The sequence below is a fragment of the Sardina pilchardus genome, chromosome 1 (assembly GCF_963854185.1).
Source record: "Sardina pilchardus chromosome 1, fSarPil1.1, whole genome shotgun sequence".
Classification (NCBI taxonomy): Eukaryota; Metazoa; Chordata; class Actinopteri; order Clupeiformes; family Clupeidae; genus Sardina; species Sardina pilchardus.
Window position 1 is genome coordinate 28666774 of NC_084994.1, and position 24847 is coordinate 28691620.

General features: G+C 41.9%; 1 protein-coding gene across 1 annotated transcript; it reads right to left on the bottom strand.

Moving 5' to 3' along the window:
* On the bottom strand, positions 1-24414 carry LOC134077902 (stonustoxin subunit beta-like). Its single transcript, XM_062533546.1, has 4 exons — positions 24260-24414; positions 5160-5210; positions 1145-1191; positions 1-756 (listed from the first exon to the last, which is right to left on the bottom strand). Exons 1-4 carry the CDS (start codon positions 24412-24414, stop codon positions 170-172), a joined length of 840 nt encoding a protein of 279 aa, XP_062389530.1. The 3' UTR covers positions 1-169.
* Between the last annotated feature and the right edge of the window lie 433 nt (positions 24415-24847).

Consider the following 24847-nt stretch of genomic DNA (forward strand, 5'->3'; position numbering starts at 1 on the left):
TTTTCCTATGAATTACATTCTGTTCCCCTTTGTTATATACACAAACCAGAGACATTTTAACCAATTCACAGATTACATATTTATTATTCAAATGAAAAGACTCCACTTTCCTCCCTCTCACTCTCAAGCATATCAGAACATGGCTCTACTCTGCTGCAGGATTACGAGGTCATGTGATCTGGCACAGGGACACTGAGGATTGAGTCCAAAACCCAGGATAGAGGGGCTCAGTGAAAGTGGAGTGGAACGTGTGCAGGTGGGTGAGTGTGTTAGAGGAGACGCTGTAGAAAGACAGAGAGCCTGCTGGCCAGTCCAGGTACACTCCTACTCTGCTGGAGCGGGAGGAGGGGGCAGGTATGGCAGTCTTCTTATCATTGTGCCAGGCAGAGTAACTGTTACCAGAGCAGAACAGACTCCAGGACTTGGCATTACGGCCAAAGATGCCGCTCACCCCACTCCCTTTCCTCTCCATGCTTTTATAAGCTACTGCTACCCATACATCACCACTCCACTCAGCCTCCCAGTAGTAGTGTCCAGACTGACCCGCGCTGACTAGACTCTGACCCAGACTGTCACATCTCTCTGGGTGGTGTCCAGACAGACCCCCTCTACACAGCACCTGAGGCCAGTAGTCAAATCTCTCTGGGTGGTCAGGATATGACCGCTGCTGACTCCCCCATGTCACCTTTCTGTTCCCCTCAGAGAGAGAGAATTTTGTGTATGCTGTGTTTGGATCCAGTGTGAGCTCACAGGCATCTGCACACAAGTGGAGAGGAGAGAGGAGAGAACATCCTCATAAGAACATGGGGTAGGAAAGGACATGTGTACAACACACACACACACACACACACACACACACACACACACACACACACACACACACACACACAGTGTATGGGAATAGCATATAGCGTAACAGGAATGTGTGCACTCCTCTTCTATGGACACATACACACAAACACACACAGTCACAACAAGTATGTAAACAGGAGTATGTGGCTCTCCTCTTCTGTGGATGCACACACACAAACACACGCACAGGCACACGCACACGCACACGCACACGCACACACACACACACACTAATGCTTTCATGTAAATCATGTGAACAGCTTTTTTTTTCAGGAAAAGTAAAACCACTCACATTTTCTCAGTCCTGGTTTAATCCTGCACTCTCCTCCATGGTCATACCTTAAGAAGGATGAGAGAAGAAAATACAGTTTTGACACATCACTGAGTTTAGTATGAGATGTGTTTAATATGAACTGAGGCAGTAATATACTTCAGAGTCTCTATATCAAGCAGGATATTTCTCAAGAGTAGCTTCTATGTAAAACAAAGATTAAAAAGTGACTTAGGGAGGGATTTAGTGTGTTAATGTGTATTTATCCAAAGCACAGACTCAAAAAGAACCCGTCCTGACTGATCGTCAGAGGGCAACACTGCCGTTACTTCTTATATTTCCTACAAAAACACCCAAACTCACATTTCTCCAGAATGATCTCCTCCCTGAATGAATACACATGCATATACAGACACCACACACACAAACACATACAAACAAAAACACACGCTCTTTCTCCACACCATGTTAGAATGCTTCCCTTCCCCCCTCCAACCCCCCCAGCCAGGACTTCCCTCCCACTCTGCCCCCTTCCAGTTGTTTGGGGGCAACTGCTCCCTCCCTTTGCCCCTCTACCCTCTACCCATTCCATGCCCAGAGCCACGCTGGACTTCCCCGCACCATCAGCTTGGGCACCAAGCAGTGCCATGGAACAACATTCCATTCCATCTGCCTACTCACGTACTTCATGCCCATCATTTCATGCCATCTACCTACTCATCATTTCATGCCTATTCATGCCTTATCTGCCTATCATGTATACTGTGTCGTATGTTGTATCATGCTGAATATTGGATATTAATCACGTAAATGGTATTCTTTTTTTTAAAGGTTATTTTTTTGGACTTTTTATGCCTTTAACTGGACAGGACAGTAGAGAGAGGGACAGGAAGTGAGTGGGAGAGAGAGCTGGGGTGGGATCCGGAAAGGACCACGGGGCGGAAATCGAACCCGGGTCGCCGGCGTGCAGTGCAGGTGCCCCAGCCAGTTGTGCCACGGCTGGGGCCACGTAAATGGTATTCTAACAGTTTTCTTACAGCCCAGGTCCAATTCTTGCTTTAAGGCTGCCACAGATAGGATGAAATGAGTCCTGAGACCCATGCAGCAACAGCTCTACTGAGACCCATGCAGCAACAGCTCTACTGAGACCCATGCAGCAACAGCTCTACTGAGACCCATGCAGCAACAGCTCTACTGAGACCCATGCAGCAACAGCTCTGCTGAGCTCTGAGAAATGCTGCAAAAGCTCCACTGAGCCCCGACACCCATCGTTCTCATGGCTCGTGCAACATATGAATGGCCGCCGCTGCTCCAAGCAAGCGCAACACAGTTGTCACTCCCGTGTGCTTGTGTGTACCACGGTGTAGTTCAACTACGTCCAACTTGATCACGGTGCTCCGTAAATCATAGCTATATTTCACTGAGCCCAGCAGCAAGCACAACACAATCTGGGCCATTGCTCAAACGTCCACCCCGCTTGCACAAATCTGGAGGCACGCTACACCTCCACCTGCCGCGTGGATGTAATAGTCACACACTTAGCCAGCACCACATGCACAGAATGCAGACGCAGGATATGCCAGACCCCTGCGCTGCTCTGATAACTCACAACCTGCTTATGATCTGGAATGCAGAGTTTCCACCTTAAGACATGCAGGAGGCCCATATTTATCATAGCAACAGATTCTGTTCCAGACTCACTTTCAGCCTCGCACTCGGATTTGCCATTTGGCCGTTGAGATGTAGTGAAGAAATGTGGCATAGTGAGGTTAATCTGGCGTAGATCTGCATCCACGTGTCCTTATCTACAAGCCATGGATCATAGTAGCCTAAAGGTTCATATCAAACAAAGCATATTGACCAATCAGTAACACTGACTGAATTACGCTTACTTGAGCCTCTCCTCCACTCTTCTAAATCACCTTTCTGTCAATTTATTCCAGTGTCTAGAAGATACTTACCATAACATATTTTCTTACAGTCTTTCCACTTCTATTCTAACGGTGGCAATGCATCCCCTTACCTCGCTGCAGCCATGGCGATTCTACATTCTCAGTCTCCTATTATACTGCCACCAATCTGGTCAATAGAGAAGATGCTCACTCTTGTCTACACTTAATCACTACATCTCATATCATTACACAGTCCTCCCCATCCAGCTCACTCTCCATCACAGATGCTTTTCCCACCGGTCTCAGGCTAAGTTGGGCAGATACACACTATTCAGCCTTCACCTCTTGACATGAGCACAAACGTATCCCTAGGAATGGAAATCATATGCTTGGTCATTAGTCCTTGGACGCCTACTAATCTACATCCACCCAAGGTTAGTCTAATGCAAGATATCCCACTAGTTTAACAGGTTTCTAATTTCTGTTTACTTTCCCTTTGCTAGTGGCCTGTGATGCAGGGATGGAAATTAGCCAACCGCCAAATGCGTGTAGTTTTGCGCGCTGGCGGGTGAAATATGTCAACACACCCGCCACTGTGGCGGGTAAGCAACTACTTCTACTTCAAGTTGTTTATTTCATCAGAATATTAGCAGTCGCCGCAGAGATAAGAACACACGCCTTGTATCAATAATCCTCAACATCGATGGACATGACGATCACAACAAACATTCTGGAAGGGAGCGCCTTAGAATGTTGGCGATCATCATTGTGTCAGCCTACTCTTCCAGTTAACGTGGCAGCTAGATAGCCTACAACCATTGACTGTATACATTTACAACGAGGCTACCGGTCAATACGTTTAGGTAGGAATATACAGTATATATAACAGATATACCAAACTCCGAGTCATGGTACCTAAGTTAAGCACCCAGCCAATTAAACATGACCAAGGAAAAAGTGAACGGGACATCTCACAATGCCATAGGCTACCACGGTAACCTACCTAAATCAAAGTTAACATTGCAAGACACTTATGTTTTCTATGACGCCAGAAATATTTTCCTTACCTTCTTAGTTTTCTTGAACATTCACGTTATTTAATGAAAACATGTATCCTTGAACTATGTGTGATTTGTGAATCCGAATGAAACCTAATTATGTTCACGTACTTCTTAAAGTGACAGGCACTCAATTAGACCTACACACCACCCCTGTAATATCATTAAAGACAAGTTTAATCAATATGAAGTATTCAAATTACTGAATATTTTGAGTAGCCTAATTATGCTATAAATTGTTAACAAAATATATAAAGTGTATGTATTCAATAGAAACAAGATAAGCCATTTTCTGAGCAGGGTTGAGCAGAGACTAGGATTGCCACTGCTCTGAATGATCTGTATCCAGCTTAAGGCAATAAGGTTTTGCCTATATTTTTTAATGTAATAGACACAGTCACACTTTTTAAAAACTATTTCAGCTTGTGTAGGCCTATCAGTGCTTCCTTATTGAACACAATACCGCGATAATACCGAAAACCGGGATAATTTTGGTCACTATAACCGTGGGGTTAAATTTTCATACCGTTACATCTCTACTTGGCAGTATAATGTATGGAACGGTTGAATATATATTGGCTGGTAAAAATGTTGAGTGGCTGGTAGATTTTAAAATCTACCTGCCACAGTGGCAGGTGGACAAAAAAGTTAATTTCCATCCCTGCTGTGATGAAAGCGATCTTGAGGTCTTAGTCTGAACAGTTGGCGACAGGTGCATCTAGATTTCTAGGCTAGGCGACAGGCCTACTATATATTTTTTTTCTCAACCCAGAGAAGCAGTTATTGGACATCACTCGCATGTGATCTTCACTACTGGCATCCATGCAGGCAGGACCATGGCCGGCTACCAAGCCACACTCACTATTCTCAAACTGTTCACAAGCCTCATATGTGTGTGTAAGTCTGGGGGATTGCCTTTTACTTGCAGTAATTAAAGGGCCACATCATGCCCAGTTTAATATGTGGAAGGGAATCATCTGGAAACTTGACAGAACATCCAGTCTCCACAGAGAAAGCTCTCCAACACAGGACACAAATGGATGAACAGCTCCACTAGAAAGTCATCTAAGATGTAATACATCTCACCTCAACGTCTCTAGTTTACAGCTGGGATCATTCAGTCTGTCTGTGAGCTCTCTGACACCTGAGTCTCCTGGGTGATTGTAGCTCAGATCCAGCTGTTTCAGGTAGGAGGGGTTTGATTTGAGGGCAGAGGACAAGAGAGAACAGCCGTCATGTGTGATGAGACAACCAGACAGTCTGAAACAAGAAATTATCTTTCTTAATGATGAATTTAGAAAAATGCATTGAAGGTGTACAAGTAATTTGCATATTTCGTCAGTTTGACTGACAATCCCTAAATGTCATATTTTAACATGACAAGTGCATATAATTATTAGCAATAGTCACAGTTTCTTACTGTGTGGTGGGTAAAATACTGTATTACATAACATTCTGAATTACTGACCTCAGTGTGTCCAGCTTGCATTGTGGATCTCTTAGTCCTGCACAGAACAGCTCCACTCCTTCATCCTGCAGGTCATTGTCACTCATGTCCAGTTCTCTCAGATGGGAAGTTGCACTTTCCAGCACGGATGCCATCATTTCACAGCTTGCTTTAGAGAGGTGGCACAGATTGAGTCTGTTTCAAAGGAGAGTGGAAGGTCAGTCTTTGAAAACTGGACATTTTCAGGCCATCCTTCAGCACCATGAGGTCACTGTATCTCATGAGGATGGACACAGACACAGATGTGTGTACGGCTCACATTATGTACACAGCAGGGACATGGACTGGAGAAACACTACATTACACACTCTGCAGCCATGTAAACAACTTGTTGTTGTTGTCGTGTAGTGTCATGTGGGCAGCAGGGGTGATTCATGTTCCTAAGGGTTAACTTAACTGAAGCCAAATAATTGTTCTCTTCCTGACTAATCAGATAAGTCTAAATGTATCTAACTGACTTTTGCATTCTCTTTTCCACTATTCTGAAATGCTTGCATCAAGGTAAAGGTTCCTTTATTAGGTCTCCCAAGGGAGAAACGTGTTTTGGATAAGGGGTAAGCTGCCACAGCCACAATACACAACACATCACAGGACATAGCACATATGCTATACATACTGTAGAGTAAATACAAATATAAAATACAAAAAGGGCACACATTCACAGCCATCCGTCATGCCATAAATGACACTCCCATCATGTTAAAAGCCCAATAAATAGCCCATAAATAGCACTCTCTACCACAGAGTCCCAGTATAGCACAGTCCCAAAGAAAACACTCACTCGCTCTCTCTGTACTCTCCAGTCACACACAGCACATCCATACACCACAGCCTCAGCACATCTCCACTCAGTTCAGCCCCCATACACAGCCCCCTACTCAGCACTTAGTATTGGTTTTGGGCCTTCCTACTGTTCTGCCCACGTTGCCCATTCATCATGTTGACTGACAGGGGGACAGAGGAATGTTTGTAGTGATTGTGCTAAACAGAAAGGGACCCTGTACCTCCTTCCTGTGTTCATGAGCTCATATTCTTGGTACAGCACATGGGAGGGGTCAGATAGAATTATGTCAGCCTGCTGTAGAGTGGACTGCTCAGATAGTGCAAGATGGACTCTATGGTGGCTCTATAATAAATCAACATGATGCTCTCACAAACCCCAAACACTCTCAGTCTCCGCAGGAAATGGAGACGCTAGTGGATTTTTGTCCAAACATTTGCCACATGTGTGTGCCAGTTAAGATCTTTATCAAAGTGGACCCCTAGATATTTGTAAGATGCTACCTGTCTGATGTTGTCGCCATGTATAGACATTTTAAATAAGCAGAGTTTGATGTGGAATGAATGAATAAAAAGTGAGTGAAATGTCTGGCACAGTTTTCAGTATGTGTGCACCCTTCTGTTTCTACACACACTAACAATACACACAGCGTGGGGAATGAACAATGAGTACATGTAGTAATGGAGGACAGGAGTGAAGTTATCAGCATGAGTGAGTTCAAACGGTAAAATGCAGATGAAAGCTCATAGCGGCCGCCATTAGGATGCGCCTATGAGCTGCCACATCACACTGGGAATCTATAGAGAGCTGAAAGAGTGGATGCCAGGCCGGTGGGAGTTCCTCTGCAAATGTTTTAATAAGAAAAGCAGACATGCCATCTGGCCCTGTTGCCTTGTTAAAGCATGTAGTTTTAAATACTCTGGTAATCACCTCTGGATCTACTGTTATTCTGTTAATATCAACATGACAATGTACTTGATCTAAAACTGCATCCTGCAGGTCAGAGCTGGGAAGGTGTCCCTTGCAGCACTGATGCCATCATTCCACAGCTTGTTTTCAAAAGCTGCCACTGACTCAGTCTGTTTTAACATATACTGCAGCTGATGATTTATTCTAAAGATTATAGACAGGCAGCCAACAGTGCCACAATATGTGCACACAAACCTTAAAGTCGTCAGTTTACAGTGAGGGCTACTGAGTCCTGTAGAGAGAAGCTGAACTCCAGAATCCTTCAGGTCATTGTGACTCAGGTCCAGTTCCTTTATGGAGATGGAGGACTGCAAAGCAGAGGCTACAGCCTTACAGGATTCCTCTGTTAGCTCACAACCAGCCAGTCTGCATAGAGTGAGAGGGCAAGAGACAGACGTCAGAAAACAGAATGGTGGCATGAGTACATTCATATTCTTAGGATTACTATAAACATTTTTAGTTCTGAAAAAGAAAAATACAAAAAGATATAATTAACATTCTATAAGAGATATTGACACATTGATTTGAGGGCACAGACTAAAACAACAGTTTCTGCTTGTAAGAATGGAGTTGGGCTTGAAATAAGTTTTCATCACAGAATCCTCCTCCTGCAGCAAATACAGACTTTGTAGCCTGAAAGCTTCTTCTCTAAATTAGTTTAGCTGAATTTGTGACAATGCAATTGGTCACTGCCTAGTTTTATGATTAATATTATAGAAGTACCATAACATCACCTTCAGAAAAACAGTGTGCAAAATTAAATAATACAGCTTAGGTCTTGCACAGCTTCCCTGAAAATGGACTCCCACTAATCATCCCAACCTCAGTGTCCAGCTCCCTGTGTCGATGTAGAGCTCTATATGTGCATGGACACACTAGCAGGGAGCACTGAATTGATCTGGAGTCAACTCCCTCTCATCAACACAGCCACAACAATCAGAGCAATGTTTCTCAAAATGCTTCTATGCCCAAAGTCTAAATGTCAAAATTCTTTGAAAGTTTGAATGTGTAGATAAGACCTCTGTGAGTGCGAACTCTTTTAGAGTTTTACTGACCTCAGTTTCTCCAGGTGGCAGTTTGAGTTTCTAAGACCAGAGAGCAGCTTCTCTTCTGATGTTTGTAGATCACAACCACTCATGTCCAACTCACTCAGTTGAGAAATATATGAAAGAACTGAGACCACAACCTCACTGGAGCTGTCTTTGAGTCCACGGCTGATGAGTCTGTAGTGAGAGAGGAAAACACTATCAGCAACATGTCCTCTATACTCCTTACATTTCAAACATGAAAGGACAGAAAACAAGATGTGCACTGTGCAAAATACAGACCTAACTTTACAGACTTGATTCAGTGGCTGATGGAGCAGTTCTCCTCCACAGTCCTGAAGCTCACTGTCACTGATGTCCAGCTCTCTTAGGTGGGAGTTTGCCCACTGAAGAGTCAAGGCCAGAAATCTTCCTCCCAGTTTACAGCCAACAAGTCTGTAAAAACATAAACCATGTAACAGAGAATCACAAAAAGTGAAATCAGGGAGGAAATATGAAAACTGATGTTGTTAGTGTCTATTTGATACACTCTACAGTTAACATGCTCTATATGGGACACACCAGCAGGGAGTATCATACTAGTCAGGTCTGGGACCAGTTCTCTCACATCAACATGGACATTTAAAGCCCAGTGCTTCTAAAACTCATGTCTTGAGTCTAGCATCTCAGAACAGTGACAGTATAATCTACTGTATGTCCAAAGTGTGGAGTTGGTGCAGGTGCAGGAAGAAAGCTCTCTGCATTATAAGAGACTCCTCTCACCCGTCACATGGACTGTTTGTTCTCTTGCCGTCTGGCAGGAGTTATTGATTCAGAAAAACAACAACAGTCAAAAGCTGCCAAAGCTTCTTCCCACAGGCCATACGATTGTTAAACTCTTTGTAACGGGCACCCAAGTTGTATACATAAGTACCAATTTAACACCATTCAGTGTATTCATGTGTTATGCTCATTATTCTGCATATTTCTAATTATCTGAACTCAAGCACTTGATTGCACTTTATTAGTGTTGCACTTCTCTTTTCTGAATGGCTGCTTTTTAACACTGTTTTTCTTTTTTCTTTTACTCCATTTTATATTCTAACTGATTGTAAATGCACACTGGTCCTGAGAAACATTTCCACTCCACGTTAGATGTTTTACAAATATGTCTGGAATGACAAATAAAATTAAACTTGAACTTGAATGTGCAGGTAAGACCTCTGTGAATTCTCAAAATGCTTCTATGCCCAAAGTCTGAATGTCAAAATTCTTTGAAAGTTTGAATGTGTAGATAAGACCTCTGTGAGTGCGAACTCTTTTAGAGTATTACTGACCTCATGTTCTCCAAGTGGCAGTTTGAGTTTCTAAGACCAGAGAGCAACTTCTCGTCTGATGTTTGCAGATCACAGCCACTCATGTCCAACCCACTCAGTTGAGAAATATATGAAAGAACTGAGACCACAACCTCAGAGGAGCTGTCTTTGAGTCTACAGCTGATGAGTCTATAGTGAGAGAGGAAAGCACTTTAAGCAACATGTCCTCTACACTCATTACAGTACATTCCAAATGAAAAAAAGATTGACAGGTTTTAGATCCAATAGAATGCACCTGGCAAAAATACAGACCTCAATTTACAGTCTTGATTCAGTGGTTGATGGAGCAGTTCTCCTCCACAGTCCTGAAGCTCACTGTCACTGATGTCCATCTCTCTTAGGTGTGCGTTTGCCCACTGAAGAATTGAGGCCAAAAATCTTCCGCTTAGTTTACAGCCCACAAGTCTGTAAAAGAATAAACCATGTAACAAAAGATTGCAAATAGTGAAATCAGAGATACAAATGCAAGAGTAAAACACTGATGTTGATATTGAATGGTTAACACAGTCTACAGTTAACAGTCATTTATATGGGGCACATCAGCAAGGAGTGTTATACCATCAACTGATCTGGGACCAGTTCTCTCACATCAACATTGACATTTAAAGCCCAGTGCTTCTGTCTTGAATGTCTTGAGTCTAGCATCTCAGAACAGTGACAGTATAATCTACTGCATGTCCAAAGTGTGGAGTTGGTGCAGGTGCAGGAAGAAAGCTCTCTGCATTATAAGAGACTCCTCTCACCCGTCACATGGACAGTTTGTTCTCTTGCCGTCTGGCAGGAGATATTGCTTTAGAAAAACAACAACAGTCAGAAGCTGACAAAGCTTCTTCCCACAGGCCATACGATTGTTAAAATCTTTGCAACGGGCACCCAAGTTGTATAGGTACCAATTTAACACCATTCAGTGTATTCAATTATTATGCTCATTGTTCTGTACATTCAAAATTATCTAAACTCAAGCACTTCATTGCACTTTATTGGTGTTGCTTGTGTCTTTTCTTAATGGCTGCTTTTAAAAACTTTTTTTTACTTTATCTTTCAGTTGATCGTAAATGCACACTGGTCCTGAGAAACATTTCCACTCCGCTGTAGATGTTTTACAAATATGGCTGGAATGACAAATAAACTTAAACTAGAACTTGTATGTGTAGATAAGACCTCTGTGAACCTTTCTGAGTATTACTGACCTCAGTTTCTACAGACATTGCAACAGTCAGACGCTGCCAAAGCTTCTTCCCACAGGCCATACAATTGTTAAACTCTTTGTAACTGACACACAAGTTGTGTACTTCGGTACGGATTTAAACCGATTCGGTGTATTCATTTATTATGCTCATTATTCTGTAAGCATCTGAACTTAAGAACTTGATTGTAATTTATTAGTTTTACACTTGCCTTTTCTGAATTGCCACTTTTAAAACAGTTTGTTTTTACTTTATCTTTTAACAGATTGCAAATGTACACTGTTCAGTTCAGTTCAGTTCAGTTTACTTTATTAGTACCCAAAGGCAGATTTGTTGTGCAGTACAGGAGAGGGCGTCACACAAAAACATAGATGACAGGACAAACAAGAGACAGGTTAACACACAGCATGAAACAGACATGGGTACCTACAATGCTCACTGAGCAGGATCAAAAGCAGATAAGACACTAACTAGGTTAAAAAAACATTTTCAATAAATATAAATAAATAGATAAATAACAACAGGTCACAGGATAGACCTGTAGATGTTTTACAAATGTGTCTAGAATGACAAATAAACTTTAACTTGAATTTGTAGATAAGGCCTCTGTGAACTGTCTTTCAGAGTATTACTGACCTCAGTTTCTCCAGGTGACAGTTGGGGTTTCTAAGACCAGAGAGCAGCTTCTCTTCTGATGTTTGCAGATCACAGCCACTCATGTCCAACTCACTCAGCTGAGAAATACATGACTGCAGAACTGAGACCACAACCACACAGGAGCTGTGTTTGAGTCTACAGTTGATGAGTCTATAGTGAGAGAGGAAAACACTATAAGCAACAGGTCCTCTACACTCCTTACATTCCCAAATATAAAATGCCAACAAATAAAAGGACAATTTTTAGATCCCAATCGATGCACCAGTTTGTGTGCACTGTGCAAAATACAGATCCAATAGAATGCACCAGGTCAGTGCACCAGGTAAAAAATACAGACCTCACTTTACAGTCTTCATTCAGTGGTTGATGGAGCAGTTCTCCTCCACTGTCCTCAAGGTCACTGTCACTCATGTCCAGCTCTCTTAGGTGGGAGTTTGCTCCCTTGTGAGCCAAAGCCAAAAATCCCCCTCTCAGTTTACAGCCAACAAGTCTGTAAACACATAAACCATGTGACAGAGAATCACAAATAGTAAAATCAAAGAGGACATCAATTCAAGACTAAAATACAGATGCTGGTACTGTCTGCTTAACACAGTCTGCCACTGTAACAACAGTACTGTATGTCTCTGTGTACAATTACATTTCAATTCAATCTTTATTTCAGACACACAGGTTGGTCCACAGCATATAACATATTTAACTAAATAGAGGAAAGTATAAATAAAATAATAAAATAGAATGAAATAATCATCTCACACCAATAGTAAAAGTGAAACATACATGATGAATGTCTCAAACAAACAACCAATAAATCAGTCTATCTACTTTATAAGTTCTCTCACTAGCGTTTTCTAAGCCTAGATGAGTACTGCTCACAGCTCACTGCTCTACAATATTACTGACCTCAGTGTCTCCAGTTTGCAGTTTGGACTCAGAAGAAAAGAGACCAGCTTTTCTCCGGATGCCTGCAGGTCATTCTGACTCAGGTCCAGCTCTCTTAAGGGGGAGTTTGCAGACTGCAGTGCTGAGGCCACAATCTCCCAGGACTTCTCTGTGAGTTTACAGCCAGCAAGTCTGCAGGGGAAGCAATAATTTGTCATGTCCTGTTAAAACACTGTGTAGTGTTAGTCCACTTGTGGTGCCACACATTTCACTTGTTTAATGTAAATGTTGTTACAAACAATGTGTGCCTGGATGAGCTTTAGCACACAGACCTCAGACAAGCTGTTGTGACAACACTGTAACCATGGAGGCAGTGAGAGCAACAGGAAGAGGAAAAGGAAGGGGTAGAGGTAGAGGAAGACAAAGAGGGTTAGGAACATGTGGACAAGTACAGAGAAGAGGACCTGGCCTTACAATACTAAGTGCACTACAGGATGTAGTCGTACAGGTCAGAGGTTAACTCACCATTTTGTAATCGAATGGTGACCACAATCGTAAAACCTTTTCAACGTTTTGGACTTGCCCCCTTACACTAAATTACTGAATCCTACTGAATAATTATTTTGTAAAACTGTAACTGTTACTGCCGCAACTGTAATAAATAAATAGTCATATAGAAAAACATACGTTTTGACTGTTAAACCCGGCAAAGATTCAACACATTTGCTGTCATTCCTGTTGTGCACGCGCTGCTGAAAAAGGTGATTTCTCCTCTTCTGGCATATCGTGACAGGAGAACCATGTCAACTTTGGATGCGGTTATCTTAGCGATAGTTTGTGTAATACCCTCGATATACATATCGTTGGAAAGCTTAGTTTATGGCCGTTCACGTGAGCACAATAACTTAATTTAATAAATTTTACCGAAACGACTGGTTCCACTTTACAGGGTCACATATGACGTCAACGCGTATGCGAGGATAGCCAGCGTGAGCAGCTCAGAGCACACTTTTGCGTTGTCAACCCTTTAGACGGGAACGCGACGGTGGAGCGTCTTTAGGATTTCCACTCTGGAGGGAGGGTTCATTTTTTTGCGTTTTTAAGCCCAAAAACGCTGTCGCCGTCTAAACAAAAGGCACATCTGATAAAATATTTTGTCGGTTTCACCCCGGAGCGTTGTCGTGTAAAGCCAGCCTTGGTATGTTAAAGGGATATTCCGCCATTTTTGGAAATACGCTCATTTTCCACCTCCCCTCGAGCAAAACAATCGATATTTACCTTGTTCTCGTTCATCCAGCCATTCTGTGAGTCTGGCGATACAACTTTTAGCTTCAGCCTAGCATAGATCATTGAATCGGATTAGACCATTAGCTTCTCGCCTGCTAGCTTCATGTTTAAAAGTGACTAAGATTTCTGGTAATTTTCCCATTTAAAACGTGTCTCCTCTCAAGTTAGAAAGTGCAATAAGACCAACTGAAAATGAAACCTGGCGTTTTTCTAGGCTGATTTGACATGGAACTACACTCTCATCTGGCGTAAGAATCGAGGCAACTTGCAAACGTACCATAGGCGTAGTGATATCGTACGCAGCATCTGAAAATAGTCCCCATAGACAACAAGCAGTAGTAGTGCCAGTAGTGTGCAAGTTGCCTTGATTATTACGCCAGATGAGAGTGTAGTTCCATGTCAAATCAGCCTAGAAAAATGCCAGGTTTAATTTTCAGTTGGTCTTATTGCACTTTCTAACTTGAGAGGAGACACGTTTTAAATGAGAAGATTACCAGAAATCTTAGTCACTTTTAAACATGAAGCTAGCAGGCGAGAAGCTAATGGTCTAATCCGATTCAATGATCTATGCTAGGCTGAAGCTAAAAGTTGTATCGCCAGACTCACAGAATGGCTGGATGAACGGGAACAAGGTAAATATCGATTGTTTTGCTCGAGGGGAGGTGGAAAATGAGCGTATTTCCAAAAATGGCGGAATATCCCTTTAAGGGTAGGCTATAGTGTTGACATGGGGTTATTTGAATATCGGCCAAGTGGACTTTATCAGGGTGCATAGTGTCCTGGATCCATGAAATAACTGGCCTTTAAAAATAAAAATAAAAATCCTCTATGGGAATTTAACATGGGCGTTCCAATACTTATGACCCCCTGTATTTTAAGGAAAACATTTATTTATTTACAATACATTATTCATTCACAAAGAAAATTAATGTCCTTAAACGTACACTTTGTAGTTTTTGCTCCCATCTAGTGGTTAAATTTGATTTTGCATGCACGCTCTAGCGCCACACGTTTTCAAATGTGCGTTGCAACAATGGCTAGCTAGAGCTACAGGAAGTTGAATGGGTCGAGATTCATTCAAGATGTCTTCTACCACTTCATCGAGTTTTCTTTCCGGTGATGATGTAAGTTATTCCAAAGTTCTTTGAATAATTTGTATGATCATGTATGAGTAATTACTCTTCGAGCATCATAGTGAATTACGTTGTCATGCTTATATTGTTTTTACATTAGCTTACTATCGTAATATTAGCATAGCAGCAGCTAACAACTTGACATGACAGTATAGGCTAATGCTTGTATTGCTCTAAAGTCATGAACTATGTCACTAAGTGCAGTGCTTGTCTGTAGGTTGAGTATGACCCTCTTCACGCTGCTTCTCTGTGTAACGCGAAATGCAAAAACGTGTTTTTCCCTAGCGGTAGTGTTTAGCGGTAGCGGTAGTGTTTTATGTCCCTCTCGGCAGTTCATATTTTTCTATACACCGGAAAGACATGGAAGCCTTCCTGTGAACGTCCCTTTCAATGTAAATGCCGGGAAGTGATTCTTCGGCCAGTAGGACAAGTCAGATCATTGGCATATGTTATTTTACACCAAAGAGGATCTATTTATGAATGAAGACGTTGACTTGAGGTACTAAAACACTTAAAATCCTACATAATGTACCTTTAAAGGTTGAATAGTTCCTCATTGTTTCATTTAAGGCATTAAGATACATTTCCAAAAGATGATTTTATATTTAACTTTAAGCATGCGTTTTTTGACGCACTTTGCGTCCGTCGGGCTCATAGGGTTACATCTGCAGGATGAGTGAGAGAGGATAACAAAGTACAGTATGTGTCATGCCCAAACCAACACTACTAAAGGAGATAAGAGAAGAGAACAATATATGAGCCCTGAATACCATGCAGAGTTAACGCAACAGACACAACACCACTAAAGACTGATTAGCGTGAATAATCCAGGGCTACATGAGCAGAAAATGTGTCGGCCAAATTATGTGTGGTTTGATTTGATTTGATACTGAGATGGAGGATCTCATGATGGAACACAACACTGAGGACACCTCATGGATCCATCTCACTTACCATTGAAACATAGCAATTTATTTAACCTGTCAGAATTTGCACAGAGTCTGATTGTCACCACTAGGTAGAGACATTATTCTAAAACACATTTTGCCAGGGCATCTCAGTTTAACTGTGATTCAATGAGTAGATTCACCATGTGCATCATTTGCTCAGTATGTAAGCTTCAGTGTTTTCACATCTACCAGTGCCTGGTCAAGCTCACATGGTGGAATCTGTTCTGCCGAACTTCTGTGTGGGATACTTGTGTTGGATTACTCATTACAAGTGGACTTATTTCTCTCTATGCGGACTTCTCACTCTCTTGGATCGAATTCTTGAATATACTCTGTTTTTTGAATTACACAAAAGCTCTGACCTTTATGTTTGTGGACTGAACACCCCTGTCTCACTTGGCAATTGTCTCAATTTGTGGATTTTCTTATGTGAATATCCCTTTGACTGTTTGCTCCTATTGACCTGTGACTCATTTGAGTAAAAGACAGTTTCTTTAAGTCTCTACCTCTGCGTCTGTGCTCAAATCCACATCCTGAGACTATGCAATATAGCTGAACATCAGCTGTCAAAATTATTTAACATAAAATAGTCATCATCTCAGAATTTAACAGAATTGTAATACTCACAGAGCCTTCCTGCAGCATCTCACAGCTGGCAACAGTCTCCTCCGTCCCTCCTCTGATGTTTTGTATTTGCTCAAGTCAAACTCATCCAGCACCTCCTCAGACATCACAAACATGTGGGCCAGTGCTGAACAGTGGGCAGGTGACAATTCACCTGAGAGGCCATCTGGAGATTTGAGATAGGTTTGGACTTCTTGATGCAGAGAATGATCATTCATTTCAAATAAGCAGTGAAGAAGATTGATGCATCTTTCAGGAGACTTCCCCTTAAGAACTTTGATGTATTGACATGTTTTCTGGATGCTCTCTGAGCTGCTGTGTGTGTTTGTCAATAAGCCTTGCAAGAGGGCTTGATTGCTCTCCACTGAGATGCCTACAAGGAAGCGGAGGAAAAGGTCCAGGTGTCCACTATCACTGTCCAAAGCCTTGTCCACAGCTCTCTTCAACAGGATATGCAAAGGAAGGGACACTTGATTGTCTCCATGTCTTTTAGGGAGGAAAGATTTCAGCAACTCCAGATTTCCAGACATGTAGGAATGAAACACAAACATGGCTGCTAGAAACTCCTGGATGCTCAGATGCACAAAGCAGTAGACCTTCTTCTGGTGAAACACACATTCTTCTCTGAAGATCTCAGTGCACATGCCAGAGTACACTGAAGCTTCACTGACATCAATGCCACACTCTCTCAGGTCTTCTTCATAGAACATGAGATTGCCATTCTCCAGATGCTTGAAAGCCAACTCTGCCAGTTTCAATATGACACCTTTATGTGACTCCAGGAGCCTCTGTCTATCTGTCTGACTTTCCTCTTGATACTTCTGGCTCTTCCTGGTGGTCTGGATGAGCAGGAAGTGTATGAACATCTCTGTGAGAGTTTTGGGGGCTTTCTTCCCTTTTCCCCCCAGTTCCAGTATCTGCTGAAGGACAGTGGCTGAGATTGCCTTAATGTGTGAGATGATTCTGTTGGCTTGATTCTGGTCACTGATCCTCTTCCTGAAGTACTCTTCCTTCTGCGGGTCATTGAACCCTCGTACTTCTGTCACCTGATTGATGCACTGAGAAGGGATCTGACTGGCTGCTGCTGGTCGGGAGGTTATCCAGATGAGAGCAGAGGAGAGAAGAGTTCCCTGAATGAGGCTCGTCATCAGCACATCCATTGATGATGTTTCTGTCACATCAGAAATATTCAGATTTTCTTGGAATTTCAGTGGAAGTCGACTCTCATCCAAACCATCAAAGATGAACACAATGTGGCAGTCTTTGTATTCATTATCCTGTAGCTCTCTAAGCTCAGGGTGGAAGTCAAGCAGGAGTCTGTGAAGACTGTACTGATCATGTTTGACCAAATTCAGCTCACGGAACGGAAGCACAAACATAAAATCTACATCCTGGTTAGCTCTCTCCTCTGCCCAGTCAAGGATGAACTTCTGCACTGAGACGGTTTTTCCAATACCAGCGATTCCCTTGGTCATCACAGTTCTGATGTGTCTCTCCTGTCCAGGTAAGGGCTTGAAGATGTCATTGCAGTTGATTGCTGTGTCCTCTGTGGTTTGTGGCCTGGATGCTGACTCTACCTGCCAAATCTCATGCTCATTATTCACCCCTTCACTCTCTCCCTCTGTGATGTAGAGCTCTGTGTAGATCTTGTTCAGGAGTGTTTGAGTCCCTGACCTTATGATGCCTTCACATATGCTCTCAAACCTCCTCTTCATACTGGCTTTATGGGTCATCAGTACTCTGGTCAGGACATGTTTGTCTGTTTTGCATTAAAATAACAATAATTAAACATATGTCAGTATCGAACACAGCTAACTGATTATTGAGTCGAGAATAGCAACAATGAATATTAACACATGACCCTGGGTTTTCTTGGGAACACGACCATGAGTGCAATTGCTCAGAAATACACATTTGTATACCTGCTAATTCAGCCCTGTTGACTGGAGCATGCTCAGTTAGATTGCTCCTCCAAACACTGTAGAGACAAAATGTACTTACAGTAAATCCAGAGAATGAAATAGACCAAAAAGTAGAAGTTCACACATGTTCACACACACGCACTCAATGACACACACACACACACACACACCCAATGACACACACACACACACATCTCACTTTGGATCAGACTGTGGTGGTCCACTACTGAACCTGTTAGGTAGGTCCATGGACCGGTCACTCTTCATGGACACACAGCTGGGCACTGGAGACACTGGTCTGTGTGTCTGCGGTCTGGATATAAAAGGAGACAAAATGCATAAAAAAATTAGCAACACACACACACACACACACACACACACACACACACACACACACACACACACACACACACACACACACTTCAGCCGGGGTTCAGCCGGGTTCAGCTGGATGTCATGTGGCTCGAGATCCCAAATGTTTCACTTTTGGACATATAATGCACCTTCATGTCGTAAATTCTAGGGGTGAGGCCATTAAAATGTAGCCTGACAACAATTCTTATCAGAATATGAGTCTGAAACTGCTCCATTCAGCTGCGATTATGGGGCGTGATTCAACCGATACAGTGCGGGGGGGATAGCTCTGCACTCATTGGATAGACCAAACCAAACAGAACAAGTTATTGGCTGCCATATCTGCGAAATCTAAGACAGAAATATGTAGCAGGGTAGGCTATGGAAAACATCCTCCTTCGTTTTTTTGGGGAAGTGTGTCGTTAACCCAACGAGCAAACAGACATTTTTTAAACAAACGGGAACAACATCACCCAAACATGCTGTTTTAACTGGGTGAAAGTGAAACTGAAGTTTTCCCACATATCCTCGTTGGTCTAAGTGTTCAGAAATAGCTGTGCGAATCCGTGATAAAACCTCCGTTTCAATAGCTAAGATAAACGAAAGGCCAAACTGCATGAACAAATTATGCATTCATAGCTATAGCGTTTCTGTTGCAATCAAAATCAACCTAAGCGAACATGGTCTCACACCCAACTCGTTGAACGAGGACGCATGCAGCCGTGAATGTCACTGCTGTTCATATGTCAATCATCACGTAAAGCCCGCCCTGTGAAATGTGATTGGTCCGAGCAGAAGTGTATCTCGAATAGTAGCAGCTGAACGGAGCAGTGCCAGACCGAAGTTCCCTGCAGAAAAAGAATGGAGGTGGGGCTAAACTTCGGTCTGGCATCCAGGCTAATTAAAATGAGCATATATAGGGGCGTGATATTTAAATCATCACATTTATTCTTACGCTGGAATTGGAGTGATACGAAAGTTTCATGAATCACACGTGAGCCCCGTCGTTAGATGATTTCTGCGCTCAGATCTAGGTTTCTACGCATGGTTGATAAATGAGGGCCATTGTGATTGCACCCTGATACTGTATATCTCTGTGTGCCAACATTGTGAAACAGCTCATGTGAAGCTACAGGACTGCGCTCGTCCCCCTGTGTGTTCTAATGCTGTTCACTGATCCTCTTGTGCAGCTCGCACGTGGTTTTACCCACACATGCCAGGCCACAAGGACACGAGATCAAATATATGACATGAGTGGTGCTACAAGTGATAGCAGCACTAATGCGTAAGGGTTTACCAGGGTGACCGTTTTACATTTATACGTGTATGAACACTGTACACAACTGCCACACCTATAATTTCCATCTGGCACAGGTGTGCACGTTGCTGTCACACTTGCAAAGCCATACGCATTAGTGCGAAATAGTTTCGATACATCAGAAAAAATTGTTTTGATATTTGTGCGTTTCCATTATTATTTTTCCTTTTTGCATTTGCACATTTTCTGGGTCAATCTCTCTCTCTCTCTCTCTCTCTCTCTCTGGATACAAAAGCTGAAATCTCACTTTGTTTCAGACTGTGGTGGTCCACTACTGATTGTTAGTTACACACACACACACACACACACACACACACACACACACACACACACACACACACACACACACACACACACACACACACACACACACACACACACACACACACACACACACACACACACACACACACTCACACACACACACACACACACACACAGGTCTGTCTACCTTGTAAATGAATACAAAAACTGGATTCTCACTTTGGATCTGATTGTGGGTGTCCACTACTGAAATTGTAAGGGTGTTCCAACAAATAATAGCTTGATTTAGCTGACACATCTACTCTATAGTCAGTATCATATCCTTTACCGCTCAAGTTGCTGCAGCTACAATCTGGGGGTATGTTCATGAGCTTCCATGTTCATCACCTTTTCAGGACATTCATCCAAGCATACCAATGCTGTCTTCTGTTGCTGGAGACTCATTGCTTATGACTAGGCAGATCACTGGACTTCTTGAGGGTGCACTCTTTAAATGTGCAAAACTGTAATACTGTATAAAATGGGGTAACAGTGTAATACCGCATCTTTCCCTTAACACCGTATTTTTCTTGATCAGTGCCATTTCAGTGGCTTCAAAACAGAAAATTATGATCATGCACCTCAACACACCTCGTGCTTTCATCAAGACACCTATTACAGTTTTTTCCAATCGTATACACACTAAAATTAAGGTTATCAGACAGTTAACAATACTTAGCACTTAAGAAGCAAAACACCTGCGCAGAGCAGTACAACATTAAGCACAAATTCAGCTTCACACTTTTTGCAAAACATTACACACAGTGAATGTCAAAACGTAAAACACATTTTCACACCTTAGACACAGATAAAGATTGTTAGGTACTTCCTTCTCATTACAAAGCCCTGGCTTGCCAATGACCACACTAATGAACAAATTGAATAATCACATCCACCAGTTGTATAAGCACACATATGCAAAATTGAAAGCGCAGCACTCAGGTGTGTTATGCTTGATCCCCGAGGGGCGTTCCCACTGATCTATAACTAACAGTGGATAGACTATCCCATTGTTTTCGCCCCATTATTCTTTATGTCGATCAGTGAGGATCAAGGCCCGAGGAGCGAGGGAGGATGCATAAAAGCCCAAATGAGAGGCACCCATAGCCTGTGATTTGGATGAACTCTTATGGCTTGATCTAGCAAGACGGAGAGATGATTAGAGTATTACGTATTGTTGTTACTTGTTTGTATTGTTGCTTTAGTTTTCCTTCAGTGACTGTAAGTGTACAGTACTTTTTATTTGTGTACAATTTTTTTTATTTTTCTACACTTTCCAGTAGTAAGAACTATAATTTTGCCATTTTCTGTGGATTGACTTGTCAATGTAACTGAACATATGGTACAGTGAAAGAAAGAAATATTGTCTGCAGCATCAGTTTTGTGCATTGCTTGATGAGGGTTCATCAAAATATTTTTGTCATCTAAATTATCCTATTGCTCTCAAACAATATGTCTGAATAACATCCATATATTGGAAGAGGGTTTTTACAGATGTGTTTTGAATTTATTGTGTTGGTGTGTATAAGATAGTGACAGTGTGGAATCATTCAAAGAATGTGTTAGTGATATGAGAACAGTATAAGGTTTTATCGATGTGTTTATTGTTTTGACAGAAATATTTCATTTTGCTAACAATCTGTTATGTTCTGCTGATTAGGTGTTGTGTTTGGTAAATTGTGTGATGTGTTTAGACAAAAAGAGCCCCGTTTTCAAAATTGTGTGTAAACGATTGGAAAAAACTGTAATGAAGACAAGATCCGACCCGCTTAGCAGATGATTGCGCTTGCGCATGAGTAGTGCCAAATGAGGTTTCCTGAACCACTGAGGCTTTCCAGCCAAAAGGTTCATTTACTTGAAGCCTCATTAAACAGTGTGCTCACTAGTGACACTTGGTGTGCAAAGTAATTTATAACACACAAATCAAACAATCCTGAGCATCAAAATGCTCATGAAGCGATTGTGGCCTCACCCCTTTTCTATTGCCTGTGTATAAAATAAAGTTTATGTTACTCTACTTGTATTAGCCCATGCACGCACAATTCACAAACATGACTTTGTATTCAACTATTCGTTAGCTTTTTTGGGTTAGTGAATACTCTAAATGAGTGAGTCGCCAAATCAAGTTAGTTCTTTTTTTACACAATGCCAAAACGTTAAAATGTTGTGTGTCCATTTCCTCATGTATCACATTAAAAATGTTGGTAAAGTGGTAATTTCTGTTTGTCTCAATGAAATGGAATTAGACAACATAATTCCTTCACTACATCAGGTGCGAACATATAATTGGATTAACTGTGGGGGATGCGTACCCTAGCAATTTCATAGATGACTGTGCGTAGTCTGTGTACCATAACATTTATTCCTGCAGTCGCTCTTTTCCTATGAAATCCCTTATCAAATGCACCAACACAAAGCGTTTAACTTTCCCAGCACCAGCTGCAGGCTGCAGTTGAATGTGGGCTCCACATGGCCTGTGTGGGATCATGAACAGCAACAGGCTGATGAAAGGTGCTAAAGTATCAGCACTGTTGCACTGAGCTACTCGTCATTAGGTCTAGTGATTATTCTAGAACAGGTGCTAAAGTATCAGCATTATGATCTACTCGTCATTAGGTCTAGTGATTATTCTAGAAAAGGTGCTAAAGTATCAGCACTGTTGCACTGAGCTACTCATCATTAGGTCTAGTGATTATTCTAGAAAAGGTTCTAAAGTATCAGCATTATTCTAATGAGCACTCGTCATTAGGTCTAGTGATTATTCTAGAACAGGTGCTAAAGTATCAGCATTATGATCTACTCGTCATTAGGTCTAGTGATTATTCTAGAAAAGGTGCTAAAGTATCAGCACTGTTGCACTGAGCTACTCGTCATTAGGTCTAGTGATTATTCTAGAAAAGGTTCTAAAGTATCAGCATTATTCTAATGAGCACTCGTCATTAGGTCCAGTGATTATTCTAGAACAGGTGCTAAAGTATCAGCATTATGATCTACTCGTCATTAGGTCTAGTGATTATTCTAGAACAGGTGCTAAAGTATCAGCATTATGATCTACTCGTCATTAGGTCTAGTGATTATTCTAGAACAGGTGCTAAAGTATCAGCATTATGATCTACTCGTCATTAGGTCTAGTGATTATTCTAGAAAAGGTTCTAAAGTATCAGCATTATTCTAATGAGCACTCGTCATTAGGTCCAGTGATTATTCTAGAACAGCTGCTAAAGTATCAGCATTATGATATACTCGTCATTAGGTCTAGTGATTATTCTAGAACAGGTGCTAAAGTATCAGCATTGTGATCTACTCGTCATTAGGTCTAGTGATTATTCTAGAACAGGTGCTAAAGTATCAGCATTATGATCTACTCGTCATTAGGTCTAGTGATTATTCTAGAAAAGGTGCTAAAGTATCAGCACTGTTGCACTGAGCTACTCGTCATTAGGTCTAGTGATTATTCTAGAACAGGTGCTAAAGTATCAGCATTATGATCTACTCGTCATTAGGTCTAGTGATTATTCTAGAAAAGGTGCTAAAGTATCAGCACTGTTGCACTGAGCTACTCGTCATTAGGTCTAGTGATTATTCTAGAAAAGGTTCTAAAGTATCAGCATTATGATCTACTCGTCATTAGGTCTAGTGATTATTCTAGAACAGGTGCTAAAGTATCAGCATTATGATCTACTCGTCATTAGGTCTAGTGATTATTCTAGAACAGGTGCTAAAGTATCAGCATTATGATCTACTCGTCATTAGGTCCAGTGATTATTCTAGAAAAGTTCTATGACCTGGCTCCAAACTCTATTGTTTGGGAATTGCACTTGCTTACACACACACCCTAAGGATACACGTCCAAGCACATCAGCACTGTGTTTGATTGTGTTGCTGGACACTCATTGCTGGACACAACTCACCTTGAATAAGACAGCACTCTTCCTGTGCTGACCCCCTGATGCCCATCTGTAACAGGCTCGTCCTTCTTCATGGACAAGTGGCTGGACACAGCACATGCTGCTCTGCCTGTCTGATTTCCACCAACAGCATCCTCAATGTCTTGAGGAAAATCCATACTAATCAATCAATAAGAAATAATCAGAGAGGGAAAGAGAAAGGTGAGCAATCTTCTCTAAAAAGAGAGATGCAAAAATATATATTTCTGATTAGAGGTTCCTCAGAAAAAACTTACTTTTAACAGCTACATGGACCAATCAGATCTGTGGATCCATTTCTGCTTCAACAATAGCAGACATGTTGATAGAGATCAGGGAACCACTGACAGAGGAAGTAGCCTTGGCCTACAATGGAAATCAATATGAACACAAACATGAAAATGAGACCATTCCCACCACTACTTGTACTATCACAATAAGCCGGTGCTAAGTAGGCTACTATTATTTCTTTGCCAATTCGCTGTAAGGTGTGTTGCTCAGACAGTGTCTGTTGTTAAACTTTAACGCTCTAAGGGACATTCCAGGAATGCACATTTTGGACAATTTAGGCAG